This window comes from Salmo salar, chromosome ssa16 (assembly GCF_905237065.1).
Source record: "Salmo salar chromosome ssa16, Ssal_v3.1, whole genome shotgun sequence".
Taxonomy (NCBI): Eukaryota; Metazoa; Chordata; class Actinopteri; order Salmoniformes; family Salmonidae; genus Salmo; species Salmo salar.
In genome coordinates, this window is record NC_059457.1 from 58,035,596 (window position 1) to 58,063,509 (window position 27,914).

Here is a 27,914-nt window from a genome sequence, read left to right on the forward strand (position 1 = left end):
CTGGAGGAAACCTGGCACCATCCCTACGGTGAAGCATGGTGGTGGCAGCATCATGCTGTGGGGATGTTTTTCAGCGGCAGGGACTGGGGGACTAGTCAGGATCGAGGGAAAGATGAACGGAGCAAAGTACAGAGAGATCCTTGATGAAAACCTGCTCCAGAGCGCTCAGGACCTCAGACTGGGGTGAAGGTTCACCTTCCAACAGGACAACAACCCTAAGCACACAGCCAAGACAATGCAGGAGTGGCTTTGAGACAAGTCTCTGAATGTCCTTGAGTGGCCCAGCCAGAGCCCGGACTTGAACATCTCTGGAGAGACCTGAAAATAGCTGTGCAGCGACGCTCCCCATCCAACCTGACAGAGCTTGAGAGGATCTGCAGAGAAGAATGGGAGAGACTCTCCAAATACAGGTGTGCCAAGCTTGTAGCGTCATACCCAAGAAGACTCGAGGCTGTAATCGCTGCCAAAGGTGCTTCAACAAAGTACTTTTATTATAAATTAGCTTTGTCATTATGGGGTATTGTGATGTCATTATGGGGTATTGTGATGTCATTATGGGGTATTGTGATGTCATTATGGGGTATTGTGATGTCATTATGGGGTATTGTGTGAAGATTGAGGGAAAAACATCTATTTAATCAATTTTAGAATAAGGTTGTAATGTAAACAAAATGTGGAAAAAGTCAAGGGGTCTGAATACTTTCCAAATGCACCGTATCTGTCTGCTACACACAACGTGCTTACTTCAACAGTGTAAACACTGCACCATACAGCAGTACTGAGCTACATACCAGACCAACACAACAATGCAGCATTACCTAGCTCTGGTCCAGGCTGTTACAGCGACCTGGACCAGAGCTAGTGAACAACAAATCTGAAAAGACATCCCTGGCCTGTGTCGGTAAAAACATTCCATCCATCCTTTCCTCTTGTTTAAATTTAGAGATGTTCCTAAAATGAATCTGAATCAAGACTGTATTTCTCCCCCCGATTAAAAAGCATGTAACTGCTGTGAAATAAATGCTAAGGAGATTTTTGGGGGTTTGTGTTACAAAGTGCTGAGGTTACCAAATTACATTTAAACCCTTTTCCAGACGGGACTCGTCGATAAAATTATTTTGTTTAACAACCGATACCATAGTACCTTTCTGATTTAGACCAGAATACGTCCTTGAGATCTGTTCACGTAACATAAGTACTTAAAATAATCCATTTACATGATAATTCAGTTAAGAGTATGGATCTGTTAGCCTGAGTTCCAGCCTGTTTGTGTTACGCCAACTCTTTGGTAATAATTTTCATGCCATGTCGTCATGTTTGGCTTGATAAAGACAGTATTGGAGTTGGCACGAGCTGAAACCGGTTTGGGACCAGGCTAAGAGTGAGTGCTTGTTACTCCTCAGTGGCTGGACCAGGGCTCTGAGCCATGTCTGCCGACGTTGGACCTCCAAGGGTTGTAGGAACGGCTCATCTCAGTAAGGGCAGCGGGACGGGCCGGTTCCGGTGCCAGGCCCGGGGTGCGGATGCCGCTGGGTAAGTCTGGGAGGGTAGAGCTGGTGGTAGGAGTGAAGGAGTGTAGTGCAGTGTCTCCACTAGTGGACCAGATGGAGTTGCCAAAGGGAGTGGTGGTAGACCAAGGGTTCCTGCTGTTACCCAGGACGGACTGGAGAAACAGAGGAAATAATTTGTTTTACGTCTTCAAAATATCCGACCTGTATAAAACTAGTCCTCTACTTCTGTCCAGAGCACAACAAGGCTAATAATATCAAGCTTTTACTACTGGCGGACTGGAAAATGAATTGGAAGTTACCAGAAATACTAAATATCATGAATAGATTTGTAGCAGTGGACCAGGGCTTCCTGTTGTTACCCAGGTGAAGAGAGGTTAATAACTAGGTTTATCATTTAGTATTAACAGATCTGGAAAGATTTTAATACCAGGTGAAAATAGAGGGCCTGTCTGGACAATACATCGTTGACTTCTTTCACTCCGTGAATCAAGTGGACAAACAGAACTTTGAAATCGGCTAGCGATACCCACTTTAATAAGAATGTACCTCGGAGTGTTAAGAAGGTACTGTGAGGTGGTCTGACCACAGTGGTATATATGTTAAAGTGAGGGGGTCTGACCACAGTGGTATATATGTTAAGAAGGTACTGTGAGGGGGTCTGACCACAGTGGTATATATGTTAAGGTGAGGTGGTCTGACCACAGTGGTATGTATGTTAAGGTGGTACTGTGAGGGGGTCTGACCACAGTGGTATATATGTTAAGAAGGTACTGTGAGGTGGTCTGACACAGTGGATGTGTTGTGAGGTGGTTGACCACATGGAATATGTTCAGATGGTACTGTGAGGTGGTCTGACCACAGTGGTATATATGTTAAGAAGGTACTGTGAGGTGGTCTGACCACAGTGGTATATATGTTCAGATGGTACTGTGAAGGGGGTCTTACTGAGGTGGGGACAGCGGAGGAGCTGCTGAGCCAGGAGTGCAGGGGGCTGCTGGGGACGTCCCAGATAGACGTGGATGCAGAGCTCAACTCAGACCAGGTCTGCTGAGGCTCAGATGTCTTCGGGAAGGACATCCCAGTGAAGACTGGAAAACGAACAGAAACACCTTTAAAATAAGCTAAATATTATGTGGATTGATCCACGACAGTCTGGATCACTACAGTCTAATGTGAAATCCCCTAAATAAGCCAACACTTCACCCATTACACCACCATAAAGCCCCTAGCTGGAGACAACATTACACCACCATAAAGCCCCTAGCTGGAGACGACATTACACCACCATAAAGCCCCTAGCCGGAGACGACATTACACCACCATAAAGCCCCTAGCCGGAGACGACATTACACCACCATAAAGCCCCTAGCCGGAGACGACATTACACCACCATAAAGCCCCTAGCTGGAGACGACATTACACCACCATAAAGCCCCTAGCTGGAGACGACATTACACCACCATAAAGCCCCTAGCTGGAGACGACATTACACCACCATAAAGCCCCTAGCTGGAGACGACATTACACCACCATAAAGCCCCTAGCTGGAGACGACATTACACCACCATAAAGCCCCTAGCTGGAGACGACATTACACCACCATAAAGCCCCTAGCCGGAGACGACATTACACCACCATAAAGCCCCTAGCTGGAGACGACATTACACCACCATAAAGCCCCTAGCCGGAGGAGACATTACACCACCATAAAGCCCCTAGCCGGAGACGACATTACACCACCATAAAGCCCCTAGCCGGAGACGACATTACACCACCATAAAGCCCCTAGCCGGAGACGACATTACACCACCATAAAGCCCCTAGCCGGAGACGACATTACACCACCATAAAGCCCCTAGCCGGAGACGACATTACACCACCATAAAGCCCCTAGCCGGAGACGACATTACACCACCATAAAGCCCCTAGCCGGAGACGACATTACACCACCATAAAGCCCCTAGCCGGAGACGACATTACACCACCATAAAGCCCCTAGCCGGAGACGACATTACACCACCATAAAGCCCCTAGCCGGAGACGACATTACACCACCATAAAGCCCCTAGCCGGAGACGACATTACACCACCATAAAGCCCCTAGCCGGAGACGACATTACACCACCATAAAGCCCCTAGCCGGAGACGACATTACACCACCATAAAGCCCCTAGCTGGAGACGACATTACACCACCATAAAGCCCCTAGCTGGAGACGACATTACACCACCATAAAGCCCCTAGCTGGAGACGACATTACACCACCATAAAGCCCCTAGCTGGAGACGACATTACACCACCATAAAGCCCCTAGCTGGAGACGACATTACACCACCATAAAGCCCCTAGCTGGAGACGACATTACACCACCATAAAGCCCCTAGCTGGAGACGACATTACACCACCATAAAGCCCCTAGCTGGAGACGACATTACACCACCATAAAGCCCCTAGCTGGAGACGACATTACACCACCATAAAGCCCCTAGCTGGAGACGACATTACACCACCATAAAGCCCCTAGCTGGAGACGACATTACACCACCATAAAGCCCCTAGCTGGAGACGACATTACACCACCATAAAGCCCCTAGCTGGAGACGACATTACACCACCATAAAGCCCCTAGCTGGAGACGACATTACACCACCATAAAGCCCCTAGCTGGAGACGACATTACACCACCATAAAGCCCCTAGCTGGAGACGACATTACACCACCATAAAGCCCCTAGCTGGAGACGACATTACACCACCATAAAGCCCCTAGCTGGAGACGACATTACACCACCATAAAGACCCTAGCTGGAGACGACATTACACCACCATAAAGCCCCTAGCTGGAGACATTACACCACCATAAAGCCCCTAGCTGGAGACGACATTACACCACCATAAAGCCCCTAGCTGGAGACGACATTACACCACCATAAAGCCCCTAGCTGGAGGAGACATTACACCACCATAAAGCCCCTAGCTGGAGACATTACACCACCATAAAGCCCCTAGCTGGAGACGACATTACACCACCATAAAGCCCCTAGCTGGAGACGACATTACACCACCATAAAGCCCCTAGCTGGAGACGACATTACACCACCATAAAGCCCCTAGCTGGAGACGACATTACACCACCATAAAGCCCCTAGCTGGAGACGACATTACACCACCATAAAGCCCCTAGCTGGAGACGACATTACACCACCATAAAGCCCCTAGCTGGAGACGACATTACACCACCATAAAGCCCCTAGCTGGAGACGACATTACACCACCTTAAAGCCCCTAGCTGGAGCGACATTACACCACCATAAAGCCCCTAGCTGGAGACGACATTACACCACCATAAAGCCCCTAGCTGGAGACAACATTACACCACCATAAAGCCCCTAGCTGGAGACATTACACCACCATAAAGCCCCTAGCTGGAGACGACATTACACCACCATAAAGCCCCTAGCTGGAGACGACATTACACCACCATAAAGCCCTTAGCTGGAGACATTACACCACCATAAAGCCCCTAGCTGGAGACGACATTACACCACCATAAAGCCCCTAGCTGGAGACATTACACCACCATAAAGCCCCTAGCTGGAGACAACATTACACCACCATAAAGCCCCTAGCTGGAGACATTACACCACCATAAAGCCCCTAGCTGGAGACGACATTACACCACCATAAAGCCCCTAGCTGGAGACGACATTACACCACCATAAAGCCCCTAGCTGGAGACATTACACCACCATAAAGCCCTTAGCTGGAGACATTACACCACCATAAAGCCCCTAGCTGGAGACGACATTACACCACCATAAAGCCCCTAGCTGGAGACATTACACCACCATAAAGCCCCTAGCTGGAGACAACATTACACCACCATAAAGCCCCTAGCTGGAGACATTACACCACCATAAAGCCCCTAGCTGGAGACATTACACCACCATAAAGCCCCTAGCTGGAGACATTACAACACCATAAAGCCCCTAGCTGGAGACGACATTACACCACCATAAAGCCCCTAGCCGGAGACGACATTACACCACCATAAAGCCCCTAGCTGGAGACGACATTACACCACCATAAAGCCCCTAGCTGGAGACGACATTACACCACCATAAAGCCCCTAGCTGGAGACGACATTACACCACCATAAAGCCCCTAGCTGGAGACAACATTACACCACCATAAAGCCCCTAGCTGGAGACGACATTACACCACCATAAAGCCCCTAGCTGGAGACGACATTACACCACCATAAAGCCCCTAGCCGGAGACGACATTACAACACCATAAAGCCTGAAGCCTCATCTGCATTGTGCTGCCCTGATTCCAGTCCTTACCTCCTGTCAGATTGAAAGAGTTGTTGGGGCCGAATGCAGAGAAGGAGTTGGCAGAGTTGAATCCTACGGGAGACCATAATCCTGAGCTAGATAGAGGGAAAATGAATGGATTATTTGGAATCAAAGCGAGAAAGCGAGAGAGAGAGAGAGCGAGAGAGAAAGCGAGAGAGAGAGAGCGAGAGAGAGCGAGAAAGAGCGAGAGAGAGCGCGAGAGCGAGAGAGAGCGCGAGAGAGCGAGAGAGCGCGAGAGAGAGAGAGAGAGAGAGCGCGAGAGAGCGCGAGAGAGAGAGAGCGCGAAAGAGAGAGAGAGAGATAGATGGAGAGAGCGAGAGCGAGATAGATGGAGAGAGCGAGAGAGAGATAGATGGAGAGAGCGAGAGAGAGATAGATGGAGAGAGCGAGAGAGAGATAGATGGAGAGAGCGAGAGAGAGTGAGAAAGCGAGAGAGATAGAGCGAGAGAGAGTGAGAAAGCGAGAGAGATCGAGCGAGAAAGCGACATGTTTACCTGTCTGAGCGGTCACTCTCCACTGAGGTCATGTGAGTCTTCCCTTGGGCTCTTTGACCTGGGCCACTGCCACCTGAAAACCATCACACTATAGTCACAACTTGCCACCTGAAAACCATCACACTATGGTCACAACTTGTATCTTAGTCAATACAGAAGTATCAGAGGGTTGACAATTTGCTATAGTAGCTCACCTGGGCTTCTGTCGTATCCCGCAGCAACAGCCGCAAAAGTAGGATTGCCATTTTTGCCCGGGAGAGAAGTGGCGTTAGCTAGCTTGTTCCCTGGTGTCTTCTTCAAGTTGGTCTCACTGTTGGCATTGAGTACTTGGCTGTATGTTCCCCTGGTCACTAGGCTGGGGCAAGAAGGGGAAGTGGAGTAGGTCCTAGCTGAGATGGGCCTCTTCAGGAAGGCATCTGCATTCATGGTCTGGAGGGAGATCTGCTGGAGGCTGTCTGCTGCTGCAGGGAGGTGGAGAGACAGGAGAGACGAGGCAGTAGTGAATGTGGCTCTGGTCTAAAGTAGTCCACTATATAGGGAATAGGGCTCTGGTCTATAGTAGTACCACTATATAGGGAATAGGGCTCTGGTCTATAGTAGTACCACTATATAGGGAATAGGGCTCTGGTCTATAGTAGTACCACTATATAGGGAATAGGGCTCTGGTCTATAGTAGTACCACTATATAGGGGAATGGGGCTCTGGTCTATAGTAGTGCACTATATAGGGGAATAGGGCTCTGGTCTATAGTAGTACCACTATATAGGGGAATAGGGCTCTGGTCTATAGTAGTGCACTATATAGGGAATCGGGCTCTGGTCTAAAGTAGTCCACTATATAGGGGAATAGGGCTCTGGTCTAAAGTAGTGCACTATATAGAGGAATAGGGCTCTGGTCTAAAGTAGTCCACTATATAGGGGAATAGGGCTCTGGTCTAAAGTAGTGCACTATATAGGTAATAGGGCTCTGGTCTAAAGTAGTCCACTATATAGGGAATAGGGCTCTGGTCTATAGTAGTGCACTATATAGGGAATAGGGCTCTGTTCTAAAGTAGTGCACTATATAGGGAATAGGGCTCTGGTCTAAAGTAGTCCACTATATAGGGGAATAGGGCTCTGGTCTAAAGTAGTCCACTATATAGGGAATAGGGCTCTGGTCTATAGTAGTGCACTATATAGGGAATAGGGCTCTGGTCTAAAGTAGTGCACTATATAGGGAATAGGGCTCTGGTCTAAAGTAGTCCACTATATAGGGGAATAGGGCTCTGGTCTAAAGTAGTCCACTATATAGGGGAATAGGGCTCTGGTCTAAAGTAGTGCACTATATAGGGAATAGGGCTCTGGTCTATAGTAGTACCACTATATAGGGGAATAGGGCTCTGGTCTATAGTAGTACCACTATATAGGGGAATAGGGCTCTGGTCTATAGTAGTGCACTATATAGGGAATAGGGCTCTGGTCTAAAGTAGTCCACTATATAGGGGAATAGGGCTCTGGTCTAAAGTAGTCCACTATATAGGGAATAGGGCTCTGGTCTATAGTAGTACCACTATATAGGGAATAGGGCTCTGGTCTATAGTAGTACCACTATATAGGGAATAGGGCTCTGGTCTATAGTAGTACCACTATATAGGGGAATGGGGCTCTGGTCTATAGTAGTGCACTATATAGGGAATAGGGCTCTGGTCTAAAGTAGTCCACTATATAGGGGAATAGGGCTCTGGTCTAAAGTAGTGCACTATATAGGGGAATAGGGCTCTGGTCTAAAGTAGTACCACTATATAGGGGAATAGGGCTCTGGTCTAAAGTAGTGCACTATATAGGTAATAGGGCTCTGGTCTAAAGTAGTCCACTATATAGGTAATAGGGCTCTGGTCTATAGTAGTGCACTATATAGGGAATAGGGCTCTGTTCTAAAGTAGTGCACTATATAGGGGAATAGGGCTCTGGTCTAAAGTAGTCCACTATATAGGGAATAGGGTGCTATTTTGGACACACCCATGGGTGAATGTAGATAAGTGACCTACGGTTGGTGGTTTTGGCGAGCAGTGGGATGTCCCATTCAGTAGCAGCGAACTCCTTCTCTCCCTCGACGCTGCTGCTGTGACCCAGCTCTGAGACCGAGCTGTTGGACAACCGCTTCACCGCGGGAAACGGACAATAATCCTCCAGCTTCCCACAAGGCACTGGGGGGGCAGAGAGAGAAAGGGAACCACCCATCTCAGATAACAGCCTAACAGAACATTTATAGATGGATGGAGGTATAATGGGCTAGGACTCTGACCCCTGGGGGGCGAGCGCGGACTCTGGCCCCTGGGGAGGGGCGAGCGCGGACTCTGGCCCCTGGGGAGGGGCGAGCGCGGACTCTGGCCCCTGGGGAGGGGCGAGCGCGGACTCTGGCCCCTGGGGAGGGGCGAGCGCGGACTCTGGCCCCTGGGGAGGGGCGAGCGCGGACTCTGGCCCCTGGGGAGGGGCGAGCGCGGACTCTGGCCCCTGGGGAGGGGCGAGCGCGGACTCTGGCCCCTGGGGAGGGGCGAGCGCGGACTCTGGCCCCTGGGGTGAGCGTGGACTCTGGCCCCTCTGACTCTGACCCGAACCCTAACGCACATCAATAATAAAAGGAATTGGACAAAGAGATGATCCAATATAAAGACCAGAAGAGGATCCCGACGGATTTGCTGTTTCTCCTAAACCGTTAAAGATCACATTCAGGAGCAGCAAAAACAGTGACGGGATTTAAAAGCACCAGTGTAAAATAACAACATGTCTCCATTACCAAGTACAGAAGAATCAGACGAGTTGAGACGGGAGAGAGAGCCAGGTCTGGGTTTCTGCAGAGTCCTAGCTTTAGGGGCGGTGGTGGTGAGAGCAGAGTGGACGAGGCCTTTGGATGTGAAGGTCTTGCGTTGTTTGTTCTCCAGGGCTGTGATGTAAGGGAGCTCCAGGGAACTACATTGATCGTTTGTGTTGGTTTGTCGCTTGTTGTTTTGGGGTTTGGTTTCCTCTTTCTCCAGAGTCACTGCTGTTCTGCCCTTCTTCTTCACTGGTTCCTAAACACACAGAAGAACAAAGACATTTATTCTCCCTATACCACCTTCTTCTTCACTGGTTCCTAAACAGACAGAACAACAAGACATTTATTCTCCCTATACCACCTTCTTCTTCACTGGTTCCTAAACAGACAGAACAACAAGACATTTATTCTCCCTATACCACCCTGTTTTAAGTCTGCTACTCCTAAGAGTGAGTGAGTCTGCGTGTGGTGTGTCTGTGTGTGTGTGTGTGTGTGTGTGTGCGTGTGTGTGTGTGGTGTGTGTGTGTGTGTGTGTGTGTGTGGTGTGTGTGTGTGGTGTGTGTGTGTGAGTGTACATCTCTCTCTCGGTCTACCTCTTTGTTGCTGGCCTCTACATCAGGGTTAGAGGTCTCTGTGGTGGTAGAGGAGCCATCATCGTTGTCTGCCAAAACATCCTTCAGCTGGTCTCCCTGGAGTGGTTCTCCCTTTGCTCTCCTCTCCTTCTCCGGTCTCTTCCTCTGAGTTTTACCTCTCAGCTGCTTCCCTTTAGAGTCCAGCACTGCAGGACAACACAACTACAGTCACAACTACTGCAGGACAACACAACTACAGTCACAACTACTGCAGGACAACACAACTACAGTCACAACTACTGCAGGACAACACCAATACAGTCACAACTACTGCAGGACAACACAACTACAGTCACAACTACTGCAGGACAACACAACTACAGTCACAACTACTGCAGGACAACACCAATACAGTCACAACTACTGCAGGACAACACAACTACAGTCACAACTACTGTAGGACAACACAACTACAGTCACAACTACTGCAGGACAACACAACTACAGTCACAACTACTGCAGGACAACACAAATACACAAATACAGTCACAACTACTGCAGGACAACACAACTACAGTCACAACTACTGCAGGACAACACAAATACACAAATACAGTCACAACTACTGCAGGACAACACAAATACTGCAGGACAACACAAATACAGTCGCAACTACTGCAGGACAACACAACTACAGTCACAACTACTGCAGGACAACACAAATACAGTCACAACTACTGCAGGACAACACAAATACAGTCACAACTACTGCAGGACAACACAACTACAGTCACAACTACTGCAGGACAACACAACTACAGTCACAACTACTGCAGGACAACACAACTACAGTCACAACTACTGCAGGACAACACAACTACAGTCACAACTACTGCAGGACAACACAACTACAGTCACAACTACTGCAGGACAACACAACTACAGTCACAACTACTGCAGGACAACACAACTACACAAATACAGTCACAACTACTGCAGGACAACACAACTACACTCACAACTACTGCAGGACAACACAACTACAGTCACAACTACTGCAGGACAACACAAATACACAAATACAGTCACAACTACTGCAGGACAACACAACTACAGTCACAACTACTGCAGGACAACACAAATACACAAATACAGTCACAACTACTGCAGGACAACACAAATACTGCAGGACAACACAAATACAGTCGCAACTACTGCAGGACAACACAACTACAGTCACAACTACTGCAGGACAACACAACTACAGTCACAACTACTGCAGGACAACACAACTACAGTCACAACTACTGCAGGACAACACCAATACAGTCACAACTACTGCAGGACAACACAACTACAGTCACAACTACTGCAGGACAACACAAATACAGTCACAACTACTGCAGGACAACACAACTACAGTCACAACTACTGCAGGACAACACAAATACTACAGGACAACACAACTACTGCAGGACAACACAACTACAGTCACAACTACTGCAGGACAACACAAATACTACAGAACAACACAAATACTACAGAACAACACAAATACAGTCACAGCAGCATGTTTGGTTACAAAGGTCTTGTGCACTACCACAGCCCCAGAGAGTGTAGCTACAGTGCCATCAGAAAGTATTCAGACCGCTTGGCTTATTCCACATTTTGTTGGTGTTACCGCCTGAATTCAAAATGGATAAAAAAGATTTTTTTTTCACACATACTATACCCCACAATGACAGAAATATCTCATTTATACTGATCAAAAATATAAACACAACATGTTGTGTTGGTCCCATGTTTCATGAGCTGAAAAATAAATAAAAAATATATTTATGAAAAAATATATTTTCCATACACACAAAAAAGCTTATTTATCTCAAATGTTATGCACAAATTTGGTTACATCCTTATTAGTGAGCATTCCTCCTTTGCCAAGATAATTGATCCACCTGACAGGTGTGGCATATGAAGAAGCTGATTAAACAATATGATCATTACACAGGTGCACCTCGTGCTGGGGACAATAAAAGGCCACTCCAAAATGTGCAGTTTAGTCCCACAACACAATGGCCACAGATGCCTCAAGTTTTGAGGGAGCGTACAATTGGCATGCTGACTGCAGGAATGTCCACCAGAGCTGTTGCCAGAGATTTTAATGTTCATTTCTAAACCATAAGCTACCTCCATTTTTGAGAATTTGGCAGTACGTCCACATGGCCTCACAACCGCAGACCACCTGTAAGCTCGCCTGCCCAGGACCTCCACATTCAGGTTCTTCACCTACAGGATCGTTTGGGGGGGGGGTGCTGAGGAGTATTTGTCTCTAATAAAGCCCTTGTGGGGAAATAATAGTTCTGATTGGCTGGGCCTGGCTCCTCAGTGGCTACAACCCTGCCCAGTCATGTGAAATCCATAGATGAGGGCCTAATTAAATTATTTAAATTGAGTTAGTAGAATATTTGTAATTATTGCTTGTTGCGTTTATATTTCTGGTCAGTATACAGTAGTCACACCCAAGTCAATACTTTGGTAATTACTTTCTGGGTAATTCTCTAAGAGCTTTCCACAAATGGATTGAGCAACATTTGCCCATTATTCTTTTAAAAATTCTTCAAGCTCTGTCAAATTGTTTGTTGATCATTGGTAGGCAACCATTTTCAGGTCTTGCCATAGATTTTCAAGTAGATTTAAGTCAAAACTGTAACTTGGCCTCTCAGGAACATTCACTGTCTTCTTGGTAAGCAACTCCAGTGTAGATTTGGATTTGTGTTTTAGGTTATTATCCTGCTGAAAGGGGAATTAATCTCCCAGTGTCTGGTAGAAAGCAGACTGAACCAGGTTTTCCTCTAGGATTTACCCGGAGCTTAGCTCCATTCTGTTTCTTTTTTATCCTGAAAAACTCCTCAGTTCTTAACAATAACAAGCATACCCATAACATGATGCAGCCACCACTACTGTGCTTGAAAATATGGAGAGAGTGGTACTCAGTAAGTGTTGAATTGGATTTGCCCCAAACATAACACTTTGTACTCAGGACAAAAAGGTTAATTGCTTTGCCACATTTTTTTGCAGTTTTACTTTAGTGCCTTATTGCAAACAGAATGCATGTTTTGGAGTATTTTTATTCTGTACAGGTTTCCTTATTTTCACTCTGTCAATTAGGTTAGTATTGTGGAGTAACTACAATGTTGGTTATCCATCCTCAGTTTTCTCCTATCACAGCCATGAAACTCTGTAACTGTTTTAAAGTCACCATTGGCCTCATGGTGAAATCCCTGAACGTTTTCCTTCCTCTACGAGCAAATGAGTGGCGCTGCGGTCTAAGGCACTGCATTGCAGTGCTAGAGGCGTCACTACAGACCCTGGTTTGATCCCGGGCTGTATCACAACCGGCCGTGATCGAGAGTCCCATAAGGCGGCGCACAATTGGCACAGCGTCGTCCGGGTTTGGGGAGAATTTGTTCTTAACAGACTTGCCTAGTTAAATACAATAAAAATACCTGTATCTTTGTAGTGACTGGGTGTATTGATACACCATCCAAAGTGTAATTAATAACTTCACCATTAACTTCACCTCAAAGGGGTATTCAATGTCTGCTTTTATAAGCTCTACCAATCGGTGCCCTTCGTTGTGAGTCATTGGAAAACCTCCCTGGTCTTTGTGGTTGAATCTGTGTTTAAAATGCACTGCTGGACTGACCTTACGGTCAAACACTATTACTGAACACAGAGTGAGTCCATGCAACTTATTATGGTGACTTGCTAAGCACATTTTTACTCCTAAACTTATTTAGGTTTGACATAAAGGGGTTGAATACTTATTGATTCAAGACATTTCAGATTTTCGTTTTTAATTCATTTGAAAATTATTTAGATAAACATCATTCCACTTTGGTATTGTGTGTAGGCCAGTAACAACATTTTTTTTTTTCTACATTTCAAATTCAGACTATAACAACAAAATGTGGAAAAAGTCAAGGGGTGTGAATACTTTAAGACACTGTGTATAATACTCTGGTCAGCCCCATCCATCATGGGTATAGAACCAATACTCTGGTCAGCCCCATCCATCATGGGTATAGAACCAAGACACTGTGTATATTACTCTGGTCAGCCCCATCCATCATGGGTATAGAACCAAGACACTGTGTATATTACTCTGGTAAGCCCCATCCATCAGGGGTATAGAACCAATACTCTGGTCAGCCCCATCCATCACGGGTATAGAACCAAGACACTGTGTATATTACTCTGGTCAGCCCCATCCATCACGGGTATAGAACCAATACTCTGGTCAGCCCCATCCATCACGGGTATAGAACTAAGACACTGTGTATATTACTCTGGTCAGCCCCATCCATCACGGGTATAGAACCAATACTCTGGTCAGCCCCATCCATCACGGGTATAGAACTAAGACACTGTGTATATTACTCTGGTCAGCCCCATCCATCACGGGTATAGAACTAAGACACTGTGTATATTACTATGGTCAGCCCCATCCATCATGGGTATAGAACCAAGACACTGTGTATATTACTCTGGTCAGCCCCATCCATCACGGGTATAGAACCAAGACACTGTGTATATTACTCTGGTCAGCCCCATCCATCATGTGTATAGAACCAATACTCTGGTCAGCCCCATCCATCACGGGTATAGAACTAAGACACTGTGTATATTACTCTGGTCAGCCCCATCCATCACGGGTATAGAACCAATACTCTGGTCAGCCCCATCCATCACGGGTATAGAACCAAGACACTGTGAATATTACTCTGGTCAGCCCCATCCATCAAGGGTATAGAACCAAGACACTGAATATTACTCTGGTCAGCCCCATCCATCATGGGTATAGAACCAAGACACTGTGTATATTACTCTGGTCAGCCCCATCCATCATGGGTATAGAACCAAGACAATGTGTATATTACTCTGGTCAGCCCCATCCATCATGGGTATAGAACCAAGACACTGTGTATATTACTCTGGTCAGCCCCATCCATCACGGGTATAGAACCAAGACACTGTGTATATTACTCTGGTCAGCCCCATCCATCATGGGTATAGAACCAAGACACTGTGTATATTACTCTGGTCTGCCCCATCCATCATGGGTATAGAACCAAGAATACTGTGTATATTACTCTGGTCAGCCCCATCCATCATGGGTATAGAACCAAGAAACTGTGTATATTACTCTGGTCAGCCCCATCCATCACGGGTATAGAACCTTGAACCAAGACACTGTGTATATTACTCTGGTCAACCCCATCCATCATGGGTATAGAACCAAAACACTGTGTATATTACTCTGGTCAGCCCCATCCATCATGGGTATAGCACCTAGAACCAAGACACTGTGTATATTACTCTGGTCAGCCCCATCCATTATGTGTATAGAACCAAGACACTGTGTATATTACTCTGGTCAGCCCCATCCATCACGGGTATAGAACCAAGACACTGTGTATATTACTCTGGTCAGCCCCATCCATCACGGGTATAGAACCAAGACACTGTGTATATTACTCTGGTCAAACCCATCCATCATGGGTATAGAACCAAGACACTGTGTATATTACTCTGGTCAGCCCCATCCATTATGGGTATAGAACCAAGACACTGTGTATATTACTCTGGTCAGCCCCATCCATCACGGCTATAGAACCAAGACACTGTGTATATTACTCTGGTCAGCCCCATCCATCACGGGTATAGAACCAAGACACTGTATATTACTCTGGTCAGCCCCATCCATCATGGGTATAGAACCTAGAACCAAGACACTGTGTATATTACTCTGGTCAGCCCCATCCATCATGGGTATAGAACCAAGACAATGTGTATATTACTCTGGTCAGCCCCATCCATCATGGGTATAGAACCTAGAACCAAGACACTGTGTATATTCCTCTGGTCAGCCCCATCCATCATGGGTATAGAACCAAGACACTGTGTATATTACTCTGGTCAGCCCCATCCATTATGGGTATAGAACCAAGACACTGTGTATATTACTTTGGTCAGCCCCATCCATCATGGGTATAGAACCAAGACACTGTGTATATTACTCTGGTCAGCCCCATCCATTATGTGTATAGAACCAAGACACTGTGTATATTACTCTGGTCAGCCCCATCCATCACGGGTATAGAACCAAGACACTGTGTATATTACTCTGGTCAGCCCCATCCATCATGGGTTTATAGTTAGTGTGATACAAAATGCTACCTTGGTTCTTTGTAGGGTAATGCTACCGTCGTTCTGTGTAGGGTAATGCTACCGTCGTTCTGTGTAGGGTAATGCTACCGTCGTTCTGTGTAGGGTAATGCTACCGCTGTTCTGTGTAGGGTAATGCTACCGTCGTTCTGTGTAGGGTAATGCTACCGTCGTTCTGTGTAGGGTAATGCTACCGTCGTTCTGTGTAGGGTAATGCTACCGTCGTTCTGTGTAGGGTAATGCTACCGTTGTTCTGTGTAGGGTAATGCTACCGTCGTTCTGTGTAGGGTAATGCTACCGTCGTTCTGTGTAGGGTAATGCTACCGTCGTTCTGTGTAGGGTAATGCTACCGTTGTTCTGTGTAGACAGAGGTACGTTGTATTCCTGTAGAGGTGGCGATTCAGGTCTGTCCAGGTCGTTATCCATGGCCCCCAGGAGGCTGGCGTAGTCTGGGTCCTCTCCCCCAGAACAGCACCTTCTGTGGGGCATAGACGACCCTGACCCAGGGCCCCCGTTCTGGAGGTCCAGGAGTCCTCCACCCTGCCGCCTCTTGGAGCTCCGCGACTTCCGATTGGTCAGCTGACAGGAAACCGGGGCGCCATTGGCTAGCTGGGAGGAAGAAGAGGTGGAGGAGGTTTGCATAGTTGATCGACCAAAGCCCATCCTGGTTCTGTGTCCATCGAGGTCCATGGAAGCCCTGTTGTTCCGGCTCCCGACCCGGGACACCTCGCTACCAGAACTATACATCCCCCTGGTCGAGTTCTGGTGGGCGTCGCTGAAATCATTCAAGCTAAAAAGGACAAAGAATATTGGAGACGTTAATTATTTTATTTTTTAGAAGATGTAAGTTCTCTCCACAAGAGGACCATTATATACACGTCCATACGAGTGGGCTATCTGTGACGCAAGACACTTTAATGACAAACAAATCTATCTATAACAAAAAAAAGGAAGTCGGACTTACTTAGCATCACTTGAAATGCGTACCATTTCCCTGAGATCGAAGGGTCTGCCCGTCTCCATGGGACAGTCCAGAGACAGACGTCTCTTAAAGGGCTCCCAGATCCCCTGGGCTTCCAGGTAGGCTATAGCAATCACCAGCAGGAACATGGAGCTATGGAGGACAAGAGCCAGGTTAACAGGAAGCTACAGAACAGAGAGAAGAGCCAGGTTAACAGGAAGCTACAGAGAGAAGAGCCAGGTTAACAGGAAGCTACAGAGAGAAGAGCCATGTTAACAGGAAGTTACAGAACAGAGAGAAGAGCCAGGTTAACAGGAAGCTACAGAACAGAGAGAAGAGCCAGGTTAACAGGAAGCTACAGAACAGAGAGAAGAGCCAGGTTAACAGGAAGCTACAGAACAGAGAGAAGAGCCAGGTTAACAGGAAGCTACAGAACAGAGAGAACAGCCAGGTTAACAGGAAGCTACAGAACAGAGAGAAGAGAGCCAGGTTAACAGGAAGCTACAGAACAGAGAGAAGAGCCAGGTTAACAGGAAGCTACAGAGAGAAGAGCCAGGTTAACAGGAAGCTACAGAGAGAAGAGCCAGGTTAACAGGAAGCTACAGAGAGAAGAGCCAGGTTAACAGGAAGCTACAGAGAGAAGAGCCAGGTTAACAGGAAGCTACAGAACAGAGAGAAGAGAGCCAGGTTAACAGGAAGCTACAGAACAGAGAGAAGAGCCAGGTTAACAGGAAGCTACAGAGAGAAGAGCCAGGTTAACAGGAAGCTACAGAGAGAAGAGCCAGGTTAACAGGAAGCTACAGAGAGAAGAGCCAGGTTAACAGGAAGCTACAGAACAGAGAGAAGAGCCAGGTTAACAGGAAGCTACAGAACAGAGAGAAGAGCCATGTTAACAGGAAGCTACAGAACAGAGAGAAGAGCCAGGTTAACAGGAAGCTACAGAGAGAAGAGCCAGGTTAACAGGAAGCTACAGAACAGAGAGAAGAGCCAGGTTAACAGGAAGCTACAGAACAGAGAGAAGAGAGCCAGGTTAACAGGAAGCTACAGAGAGAAGAGCCAGGTTAACAGGAAGCTACAGAGAGAAGAGCCAGGTTAACAGGAAGCTACAGAACAGAGAGAAGAGCCAGGTTAACAGGAAGCTACAGAACAGAGAGAAGAGCCAGGTTAACAGGAAGCTACAGAACAGAGAGAAGAGAGCCAGGTTAACAGGAAGCTACAGAGAGAAGAGCCAGGTTAACAGGAAGCTACAGAACAGAGAGAAGAGCCATGTTAACAGGAAGCTACAGAGAGAAGAGCCAGGTTAACAGGAAGCTACAGAACAGAGAGAAGAGCCATGTTAACAGGAAGCTACAGAACAGAGAGAAGAGCCAGGTTAACAGGAAGCTACAGAACAGAGAGAAGAGCCAGGTTAACAGGAAGCTACAGAACAGAGAGAAGAGCCAGGTTAACAGGAAGCTACAGAACAGAGAGAAGAGCCAGGTTAACAGGAAGCTACAGAACAGAGAGAAGAGCCAGGTTAACAGGAAGCTACAGAACAGAGAGAAGAGCCATGTTAACAGGAAGCTACAGAGAGAAGAGCCAGGTTAACAGGAAGCTACAGAACAGAGAGAAGAGCCAGGTTAACAGGAAGCTACAGAGAGAAGAGCCAGGTTAACAGGAAGCTACAGAGAGAAGAGCCAGGTTAACAGGAAGCTACAGAACAGAGAGAAGAGCCATGTTAACAGGAAGCTAGTAAATTATAATCTGATATAAACACTATGATGTGGTTGAAAAAGCCTGGTCCCAGATCAGTTTGTGCCATCTTACCAATCACGATAGGAGTTGGTTATACAGCACAAACAGATCTGGGACCAGGCTATTTGAAAATGTGCTAATATTGGAAAATACTGCAGCTGCTACTATGTATTGTGTATACCTCCTAATGAAGGAGAAAACTAGGGCCAGCTCCCAACTGGGTCTGGGTTATACATGTATGAATTTGGCCTTCCCTGTGGCTCATATGGTAGAGCATGGTGTTTGCAACGCCAGCATGGTGTGTGCAACGCCAGGGTTGTGGGTTCGATTCCCACGGGGGGCCAGTACAAAAAATATATAAAAAATAAAATGTATGAAATGTATGCATTCACTACTGTAAGTCGCTCTGGATAAGTCTGCTAAATGACTAAAATGTAAAAAATTTAAATGTAATGAACATTGCACTAGGAAAGTAGTCAGACCCCTTGACTTTTTCCACATTTTGTTACATTACAGCCTTATTCTAAAATTGATTAAATCGTTTTCCCTCCTCATTAATCTACACATAATACCTCACAATGACAAAGCAAAAAACATTTTTTTTTAAATGTTTGCAAATCTATTAAAAAATAATAAACTGAAATATTACATTTCCAAAAGTATTCAGACCCTTTACTCAGTAGTGTCGGGTTGTAGTTTGAAATACTTGCTACACCAGAAGTTAATGGGTATCTGTAGGAAGAATGTATATGGAGGAGGGTCAATGGAGGTTGGATAGGAGCCAGGGACCTGGAATGTTACTGAGGAAGGAGAAAGGAAATCATGGATGGATAGCTGGGGATTAGTGAGGAATGGGGACCGAGGTCAGGTCACTGGTAAGGGTGGATAGCTGGGGATTAGTGAGGAATGGGGGCCGAGGTCAGGTCAGGTCCACTGGTAAGGGTGGATAGCTGGGGATTAGTGAGGAATGGGGACCGAGGTCAGGTCCACTGGTAAGGGTGGATAGCTGTGGATTAGTGAGGAATGGGGACCGAGGTCAGGTCAGGTCACTGGTAAGGGTGGATAGCTGGGGATTAGTGAGGAATGGGGACCGAGGTCAGGTCAGGTCACTGGTAAGGGTGGATAGCTGTGGATTAGTGAGGAATGGGGACCGAGGTCAGGTCCACTGGTAAGGGTGGATAGCTGTGGATTAGTGAGGAATGGGGGCCGAGGTCAGGTCCACTGGTAAGGGTGGATAGCTGGGGATTAGTGAGGAATGGGGACCGAGGTCAGGTCAGGTCACTGGTAAGGGTGGATAGCTGGGGATTAGTGAGGAATGGGGACCGAGGTCAGGTCAGGTCACTGATAAGGGTGGATAGCTGGGGATTAGTGAGGAATGGGGACCGAGGTCAGGTCACTGGTAAGGGTGGATAGCTGGGGATTAGTGAGGAATGGGGACCGAGGTCAGGTCAGGTCACTGGTAAGGGTGGATAGCTGTGGATTAGTGAGGAATGGGGACCGAGGTCAGGTCAGGTCACTGGTAAGGGTGGATAGCTGGGGATTAGTGAGGAATGGGGGCCGAGGTCAGGTCACTGGTAAGGGTGGATAGCTGTGGATTAGTGAGGAATGGGGGCCGAGGTCAGGTCACTGATAAGGGTGGATAGCTGGGGATTAGTGAGGAATGGGGGCCGAGGTCAGGTCACTGGTAAGGGTGGATAGCTGTGGATTAGTGAGGAATGGGGACCGAGGTCAGGTCAGGTCCACTGGTAAGGGTGGATAGCTGTGGATTAGTGAGGAATGGGGACAGAGGTCAGGTCACTGATAAGGGTGGATAGCTGTGGATTAGTGAGGAATGGGGACCGAGGTCAGGTCAGGTCCACTGGTAAGGGTGGATAGCTGTGGATTAGTGAGGAATGGGGACAGAGGTCAGGTCACTGATAAGGGTGGATAGCTGTGGATTAGTGAGGAATGGGGACCGAGGTCAGGTCAGGTCCACTGGTAAGGGTGGATAGCTGTGGATTAGTGAGGAATGGGGACCGAGGTCAGGTCACTGGTAAGGGTGGATAGCTGTGGATTAGTGAGGAATGGGGACCGAGGTCAGGTCAGGTCCACTGGTAAGGGTGGATAGCTGTGGATTAGTGAGGAATGGGGACCGAGGTCAGGTCACTGGTAAGGGTGGATAGCTGTGGATTAGTGAGGAATGGGGACCGAGGTCAGGTCAGGTCACTGATAAGTGTGGAGAGATGTGGATTAGTGAGGAATGGGGACCGAGGTCAGGTCACTGATAAGGGTGGATAGCTGTGGATTAGTGAGGAATGGGGACCGAGGTCAGGTCAGGTCACTGATAAGGGTGGATAGCTGTGGATTAGTGAGGAATGGGGGCCGAGGTCAGGTCACTGGTAAGGGTGGATAGCTGGGGATTAGTGAGGAATGGGGACCGAGGTCAGGTCACTGATAAGGGTGGATAGCTGTGGATTAGTGAGGAATGGGGACCGAGGTCAGGTCAGGTCCACTGGTAAGGGTGGATAGCTGTGGATTAGTGAGGAATGGGGACAGAGGTCAGGTCACTGATAAGGGTGGATCGCTGTGGATTAGTGAGGAATGGGGACCGAGGTCAGGTCAGGTCCACTGGTAAGGGGGGATAGCTGTGGATTAGTGAGGAATGGGGACCGAGGTCAGGTCAGGTCACTGATAAGTGTGGAGAGATGTGGATTAGTGAGGAATGGGGACCGAGGTCAGGTCACTGATAAGGGTTGATAGCTGTGGATTAGTGAGGAATGGGGACCGAGGTCAGGTCAGGTCACTGATAAGTGTGGAGAGATGTGGATTAGTGAGGAATGGGGACCGAGGTCAGGTCACTGATAAGGGTGGATAGCTGGGGATTAGTGAGGAATGGGGGCCGAGGTCAGGTCACTGATAAGGGCGGATAGCTGTGGATTAGTGCGGAATGGGTACCGAGGTCAGGTCACATGAAGGGAGAAGGAACAGTTTATTACCCACATCACTTAACTTCCTGCCTAACAACAACGATATTAGGCAGACTCCGCCTAAAGAGACTCAGGCTAAAGGGGGTATAAATACTTGTGCTGGAGGAAACATGTCTGTTTTATGCAGCTGTGTGACCCAGTGGGTGAATAAACTTGTTTTGAGTTTTACTAGTTGTCCATCAGTTTTACTCTATTTAGAATCTACCAGTACATCGTTGAAGCACCTTGAGGCACCTTGAAATTGGGCAGCGATTACAGCCTCGAGACTTCTTGGGTATGACGCTACAAGCTTGGCACACCTGTATTTGGGGAGTTTCTCCTATTCTTCTTTGCAGATCCTCTCAAGCTCTGTCAGGTTGGATGGGGAACGTCACTGCACAGGTATTTTCAGGTCTCCAGAGATGTTTGATCGGTTCAAGTCCGGACTCTGGCTGGGCCACTCAAGGACATTCAGAGACTTGTCCCGAAGCCACTCCTGTGTTGTCTGCTTAGGGTCGTTGTCCTGTTGGAAGGTGAACTTTAGCCCCAGTCTGAGGTCCTGAGCAGGATTTCATCAAGGATCTCTCTGTACTTTGCTCTGTTCATCTTTGCCTCGATCCTGACTAGTCTCCCAGTCCCTGCCTCTGAAAAACATCCCCACAGCATGATGCTGCCACCACCATGCTTCACCGTAGGGATGGTGCCAGGTTTACTCCAGACGTGACGCTTGGCATTCAGGTCAAAGAGTTCAATCTTGGTTTCATCAGACCAGAGAATCTTGTTTCTCATGGTCAGAGTCCTTTAGGTGCCTTTTGGCAAACTCCAAGCGGGCTGTCATGTGCCTTTTACTGAGGAGTGGCTTCCGTCTGGCCACTCTACCATAAAGGCCTGATTGGTGGAGTGCTGCAGAGATGGTTGTCCTTCTGGAAGGTTCTCCCATCTACACAGAGGAACTCTGGAGCTCTGTCAGAGTGACCATTGGGTTGTTGGTCACCTCCCTGACCAAGGTCCTTCTCCCCCGATTGCTCAGTTTGGCCGGGCGGCCAGCTCTAGGAAGAGTCACGGTGGTTCCAAACTTCATCCATTTAAGAATAATGGAGGCCACTGTGTTCTTGGGGACCTTCAATGCTGCAGACATTTATTGTGCCTCGACACAATCCTGTATCGGAGCTCTACGGATAATTCGACCTCATGGCTTGGTTTTTGCTCTGACATGCACTGTCAACTGTGTGACCTTATATAGACAGGTGTGTGCCTTTCCAAATCATGTCCAATCAATTTAAATAATTGACCACAGGTGGACTCCAATCAAGTTGTAGAAACATCTCAAGGATGATCAATGGAAACAGGATGCACCTGAGCTCAATTTAATGTCACATAGCAAAAGGTCTGTAAATAAGGTATTTTTTAATACATTCCACCAGCCACGCTCATCAACCAGGTGGTGTGGCTGGGGAATGCTACCGTTTGGAGCACCAGCCACGCTTCACAATGGCCGGGGAATGATCTGGCATGGGGAATGATATGGCACGGGGAATGATCTGGCACGGGGAATGATCTGGCACGGGGAATGATATGGCACGGGGAATGATCTGGCACGGGGAATGATCTGGCACGGGGAATGATCTGGCATGGGGAATGATCTGGCACGGGGAATGATATGGCACGGGGAATGATATGGCACGGGGAATGATATGGCACGGGGAATGATATGGCATGGGGAATGATATGGCCGGGGAATGCCACTGTTTGGAGCATCAGTCATGCTCCACAACCAGCATTTCAAGGCTGCAGTGCCATGCCCGCAGCTATAACCACTCCCCCTCGTTAGGTTGCAACACACCTGGGGCCTCATTTATAACCATAAGGTGCTGTTTTAGTCAGCACTGGCTGGACGCCGGAGGCTGAGCTCACCGGACATTTGGTGGAAGCTCACGAACATTGCCTTATGACTGCAGAAACGCAGAAAAGCTTGTAAGCTGGATAGCAACCCAGCTATTTAGTCTCCTAAGTTAAGTTCAGCCTAAGTTAAGTTTATCCCCTGTGTGTGGGAGTGTTTGATCATTCTTTCGGTGAACCGTTTTATTCGATTACATGTTCCAGCCTAGCCTGGTTTAAGCCTCTGTGTTTTTTAACATTTTTATTCCACCTTTATTTATCCAGGTAGGCCAGTTGAGAACAAGTTCTCATTTTCAATTGCGACCTGGCCAAGATAAAGCAAAGCAGTTCGACAACATACAACAACACAGAGTTACACATGGAGTAAAACAAACATACAGTCATTAATACAGTGTTGAACCTTTGTTATTGTTTTGTCATCATTGCCGCCCTGCCAGCCACGCCTAGCGAGTCGTTACATAGCATACCTCATGACGAGGGAGATGATGACGTACAGCTCCAGCTCCCAGGAGGGTCTGGGGAGGGTCTCTGTGCAGGAGGCCAGCATGTGAAAAGGTAGAGAGGCGTTCAGGACAAACACAAACTCTGACCCTCCCTCCGTCACTAGCTTCAACTCCCGGATCACCCTGGAGGACGTGAAGTCCGGTGTAAACCTGGGATAGAGACAGACAGGAAGGAGAGACAGACAGGAAGGCAGGAAGGAGAGACAGACAGGAAGGAGAGACAGACAGGAAGGAGAGACAGACAGGAAGGAGATGCAGACAGGAAGGAGATGCAGACAGGAAGGAGAGACAGACAGGAAGGAGAGACAGACAGGAAGGAGAGACAGACAGCCAGTGAACAGGGGCTACCTGCTACAGACATACAGGTTACATGTGTTAAAAACCAGCCACAGTATCTAAACACACAGGCTTTTCGTCTTCTCTTTCTCTGTGCAGGTTAAACCTAACCCTTTCCTGTGCAGGTTAACCCTAAACCTACCCTTTTCCTGTGCAGGTTAACCCTAACCTAACCCCTTTCCTGTGCAGGTTAACCCTAACCCTTTCCTGTGCAGGTTAACCCTAACCTAACCTTTTCCTGTGCAGGTTAACCCTAACCTAACCCTTTTCCTGTGCAGGTTAACCCTAACCTAACCTTTCCTGTGCAGGTTAACCCTAACCCTTTTCCTGTGCAGGTTAACCCTAACCTAACCCTTTCCTGTGCAGGTTAACCCTAACCTAACCCTTTTCCTGTGCAGGTTAAATGACATTTGGTGTGATACTGCAGCACAATAAGATAGAGAACGGCTTGCTGACATCTGTGAACCACAACAACAAGACTCTCACAATAATTCTAGAGCTCCTCTCATAGAGCTCCTCCTCTCAGTTCAGTAGACTAGAGCTCCTCTCAGAGCTCCTCCTCTCAGTTCAGTAGACTAGAGCTCCTCTCCTCAGTTCAGTAGACTAGAGCTCCTCTCCTCAGTTCAGTAGACTAGAGCTCCTCTCATAGAGCTCCTCCTCTCAGTTCAGTAGACTAGAGCCCCTCTCAGTTCAGTAGACTAGAGCCCCTCTCAGTTCAGTAGACTAGAGCCCCTCTCAGTTCAGTAGACTAGAGCCCCTCTCAGTTCAGTAGACTAGAGCCCCTCTCAGTTCAGTAGACTAGAGCCCCTCTCAGTTCAGTAGACTAGAGCCCCTCTCAGTTCAGTAGACTAGAGCCCCTCTCAGTTCAGTAGACTAGAGCCCCTCTCAGTTCAGTAGACTAGAGCCCCTCTCAGTTCAGTAGACTAGAGCCCCTCTCAGTTCAGTAGACTAGAGCTCCTCTCAGTTCAGTAGACTAGAGCTCCTCTCAGTTCAGTAGACTAGAGCCCCTCTCAGTTCAGTAGACTAGAGCCCCTCTCAGTTCAGTAGACTAGAGCCCCTCTCCTCAGTTCAGTAGACTAGAGCCCCTCTCATAGAGCTCCTCTCGGTTCAGTAGACTAGAGCTCCTCTCGGTTCAGTAGACTAGAGCCCCTCTCGGTTCAGTAGACTAGAGCCCCTCTCGGTTCAGTAGACTAGAGCCCTTCGGATAAGTAGACTAGAGCTCGGTTCAGTAGACTAGAGCCCCTCTCATAGAGCTCCTCTCGGTTCAGTAGACTAGAGCTCCTCTCGGTTCAGTAGACTAGAGCCCCTCTCGGTTCAGTAGACTAGAGCTCGGTTCAGTAGACTAGAGCTCGGTTCAGTAGACTAGAGCTCGGTTCAGTAGACTAGAGCCCCTCTCGGTTCAGTAGACTAGAGCCCCTCTCGGTTCAGTAGACTAGAGCCCCTCTCGGTTCAGTAGACTAGAGCCCCTCTCGGTTCAGTAGACTAGAGCCCCTCTCGGTTCAGTAGACTAGAGCCCCTCTCGGTTCAGTAGACTAGAGCCCCTCTCGGTTCAGTAGACTAGAGCCCCTCTCGGTTCAGTAGACTAGAGCCCCTCTCGGTTCAGTAGACTAGAGCCCCTCTCGGTTCAGTAGACTAGAGCCCCTCTCGGTTCAGTAGACTAGAGCTCCTCTCCTCAGTTCAGTAGACTAGAGCTCCTCTCCTCAGTTCAGTAGACTAGAGCTCCTCTCCTCAGTTCAGTAGACTAGAGCTCCTCTCCTCAGTTCAGTAGACTAGAGCTCCTCTCCTCAGTTCAGTAGACTAGAGCCCCTCTCAGTTCAGTAGACTAGAGCCCCTCTCAGTTCAGTAGACTAGAGCCCCTCTCAGTTCAGTAGACTAGAGCCCCTCTCAGTTCAGTAGACTAGAGCCCCTCTCAGTTCAGTAGACTAGAGCCCCTCTCAGTTCAGTAGACTAGAGCCCCTCTCAGTTCAGTAGACTAGAGCCCCTCTCAGTTCAGTAGACTAGAGCCCCTCTCAGTTTAGTAGACTAGAGCCCCTCTCAGTTCAGTAGACTAGAGCCCCTCTCAGTTCAGTAGACTAGAGCCCCTCTCAGTTCAGTAGACTAGAGCCCCTCTCAGTTCAGTAGACTAGAGCCCCTCTCAGTTCAGTAGACTAGAGCCCCTCTCAGTTCAGTAGACTAGAGCCCCTCTCAGTTCAGTAGACTAGAGCTCCTCTCATAGAGCTCCTCCTCTCAGTTCAGTAGACTAGAGCTCCTCTCATAGAGCTCCTCCTCTCAGTTCAGTAGACTAGAGCTCCTCCTCTCAGTTCAGTAGACTAGAGCTCCTCCTCTCAGTTCAGTAGACTAGAGCCCCTCTCAGTTCAGTAGACTAGAACTCCTCTCATAGAGCCCCTCTCAGTTCAGTAGACTAGAGCTCGATTCAGTAGACTAGAGCTCGATTCAGTAGACTAGAGCCCCTCTCGGTTCAGTAGACTAGAGCCCCTCTCGGTTCAGTAGACTAGAGCTCGGTTCAGTAGACTAGAGCCCCTCTCCTCAGTTCAGTAGACTAGAGCCCCTCTCCTCAGTTCAGTAGACTAGAGCCCCTCTCCTCAGTTCAGTAGACTAGAGCCCCTCTCCTCAGTTCCCTCTCCTCAGTTCAGTAGACTAGAGCCCCTCTCCTCAGTTCAGTAGACTAGAGCCCCTCTCCTCAGTTCAGTAGACTAGAGCCCCTCTCCTCAGTTCAGTAGACTAGAGCCCCTCTCCTCAGTTCAGTAGACTAGAGCCCCTCTCCTCAGTTCAGTAGACTAGAGCCCCTCTCCTCAGTTCAGTAGACTAGAGCCCCTCTCCTCAGTTCAGTAGACTAGAGCCCCTCTCCTCGGTTCAGTAGACTAGAGCTCCTCCTCTCGGTTCAGTAGACTAGAGCTCCTCCTCTCGGTTCAGTAGACTAGAGCTCCTCTCGGTTCAGTAGATTAGAGCCCCTCTCAGTTCAGTAGATTAGAGCCCCTCTCAGTTCAGTAGACTAGAGCCCCTCTCAGTTCAGTAGACTAGAGCCCCTCTCAGTTCAGTAGACTAGAGCCCCTCTCAGTTCAGTAGACTAGAGCCCCTCTCAGTTCAGTAGACTAGAGCCCCTCTCAGTTCAGTAGACTAGAGCCCCTCTCAGTTCAGTAGACTAGAGCCCCTCTCAGTTCAGTAGACTAGAGCCCCTCTCAGTTCAGTAGACTAGAGCCCCTCTCAGTTCAGTAGACTAGAGCCCCTCTCAGTTCAGTAGACTAGAGCCCCTCTCAGTTCAGTAGACTAGAGCCCCTCTCAGTTCAGTAGACTAGAGCCCCTCTCAGTTCAGTAGACTAGAGCCCCTCTCAGTTCAGTAGACTAGAGCCCCTCTCAGTTCAGTAGACTAGAGCCCCTCTCAGTTCAGTAGACTAGAGCCCCTCTCAGTTCAGTAGACTAGAGCCCCTCTCAGTTCAGTAGACTAGAGCCCCTCTCAGTTCAGTAGACTAGAGCCCCTCTCAGTTCAGTAGACTAGAGCCCCTCTCAGTTCAGTAGACTAGAGCCCCTCTCAGTTCAGTAGACTAGAACTCCTCTCATAGAGCTCCTCTCAGTTCAGTAGA

At 48.0% G+C, this 27,914-nt stretch overlaps 1 protein-coding gene across 5 annotated transcripts in view; it reads right to left on the reverse strand.

Moving 5' to 3' along the window:
• Positions 1–987: 987 nt before the first annotated feature.
• The window catches only part of tmem131 (transmembrane protein 131), a 178,634-nt gene continuing 151,707 nt past the window's right edge, over positions 988–27,914 (reverse strand). For 4 of the 5 annotated variants that reach the window (XM_045697496.1, XM_045697497.1, XM_045697494.1 and 1 more), the window contains 11 exons: positions 23,962–24,147; positions 16,920–17,069; positions 16,306–16,745; positions 9,749–9,933; positions 9,138–9,411; positions 8,389–8,547; positions 6,557–6,823; positions 6,363–6,435; positions 5,857–5,942; positions 2,457–2,599; positions 988–1,663 (listed from right to left, as the gene is read on the reverse strand). In XM_045697496.1, coding sequence (XP_045553452.1) covers positions 1,400–1,663; positions 2,457–2,599; positions 5,857–5,942; positions 6,363–6,435; positions 6,557–6,823; positions 8,389–8,547; positions 9,138–9,411; positions 9,749–9,933; positions 16,306–16,745; positions 16,920–17,069; positions 23,962–24,147 — 2,227 coding nt within the window. In that variant the 3' untranslated portion in view covers positions 988–1,399. The remainder of the gene's footprint in view (positions 1,664–2,456; positions 2,600–5,856; positions 5,943–6,362; positions 6,436–6,556; positions 6,824–8,388; positions 8,548–9,137; positions 9,412–9,748; positions 9,934–16,305; positions 16,746–16,919; positions 17,070–23,961; positions 24,148–27,914) is intronic. The other variant, XM_045697495.1, reaches the window with a different exon arrangement.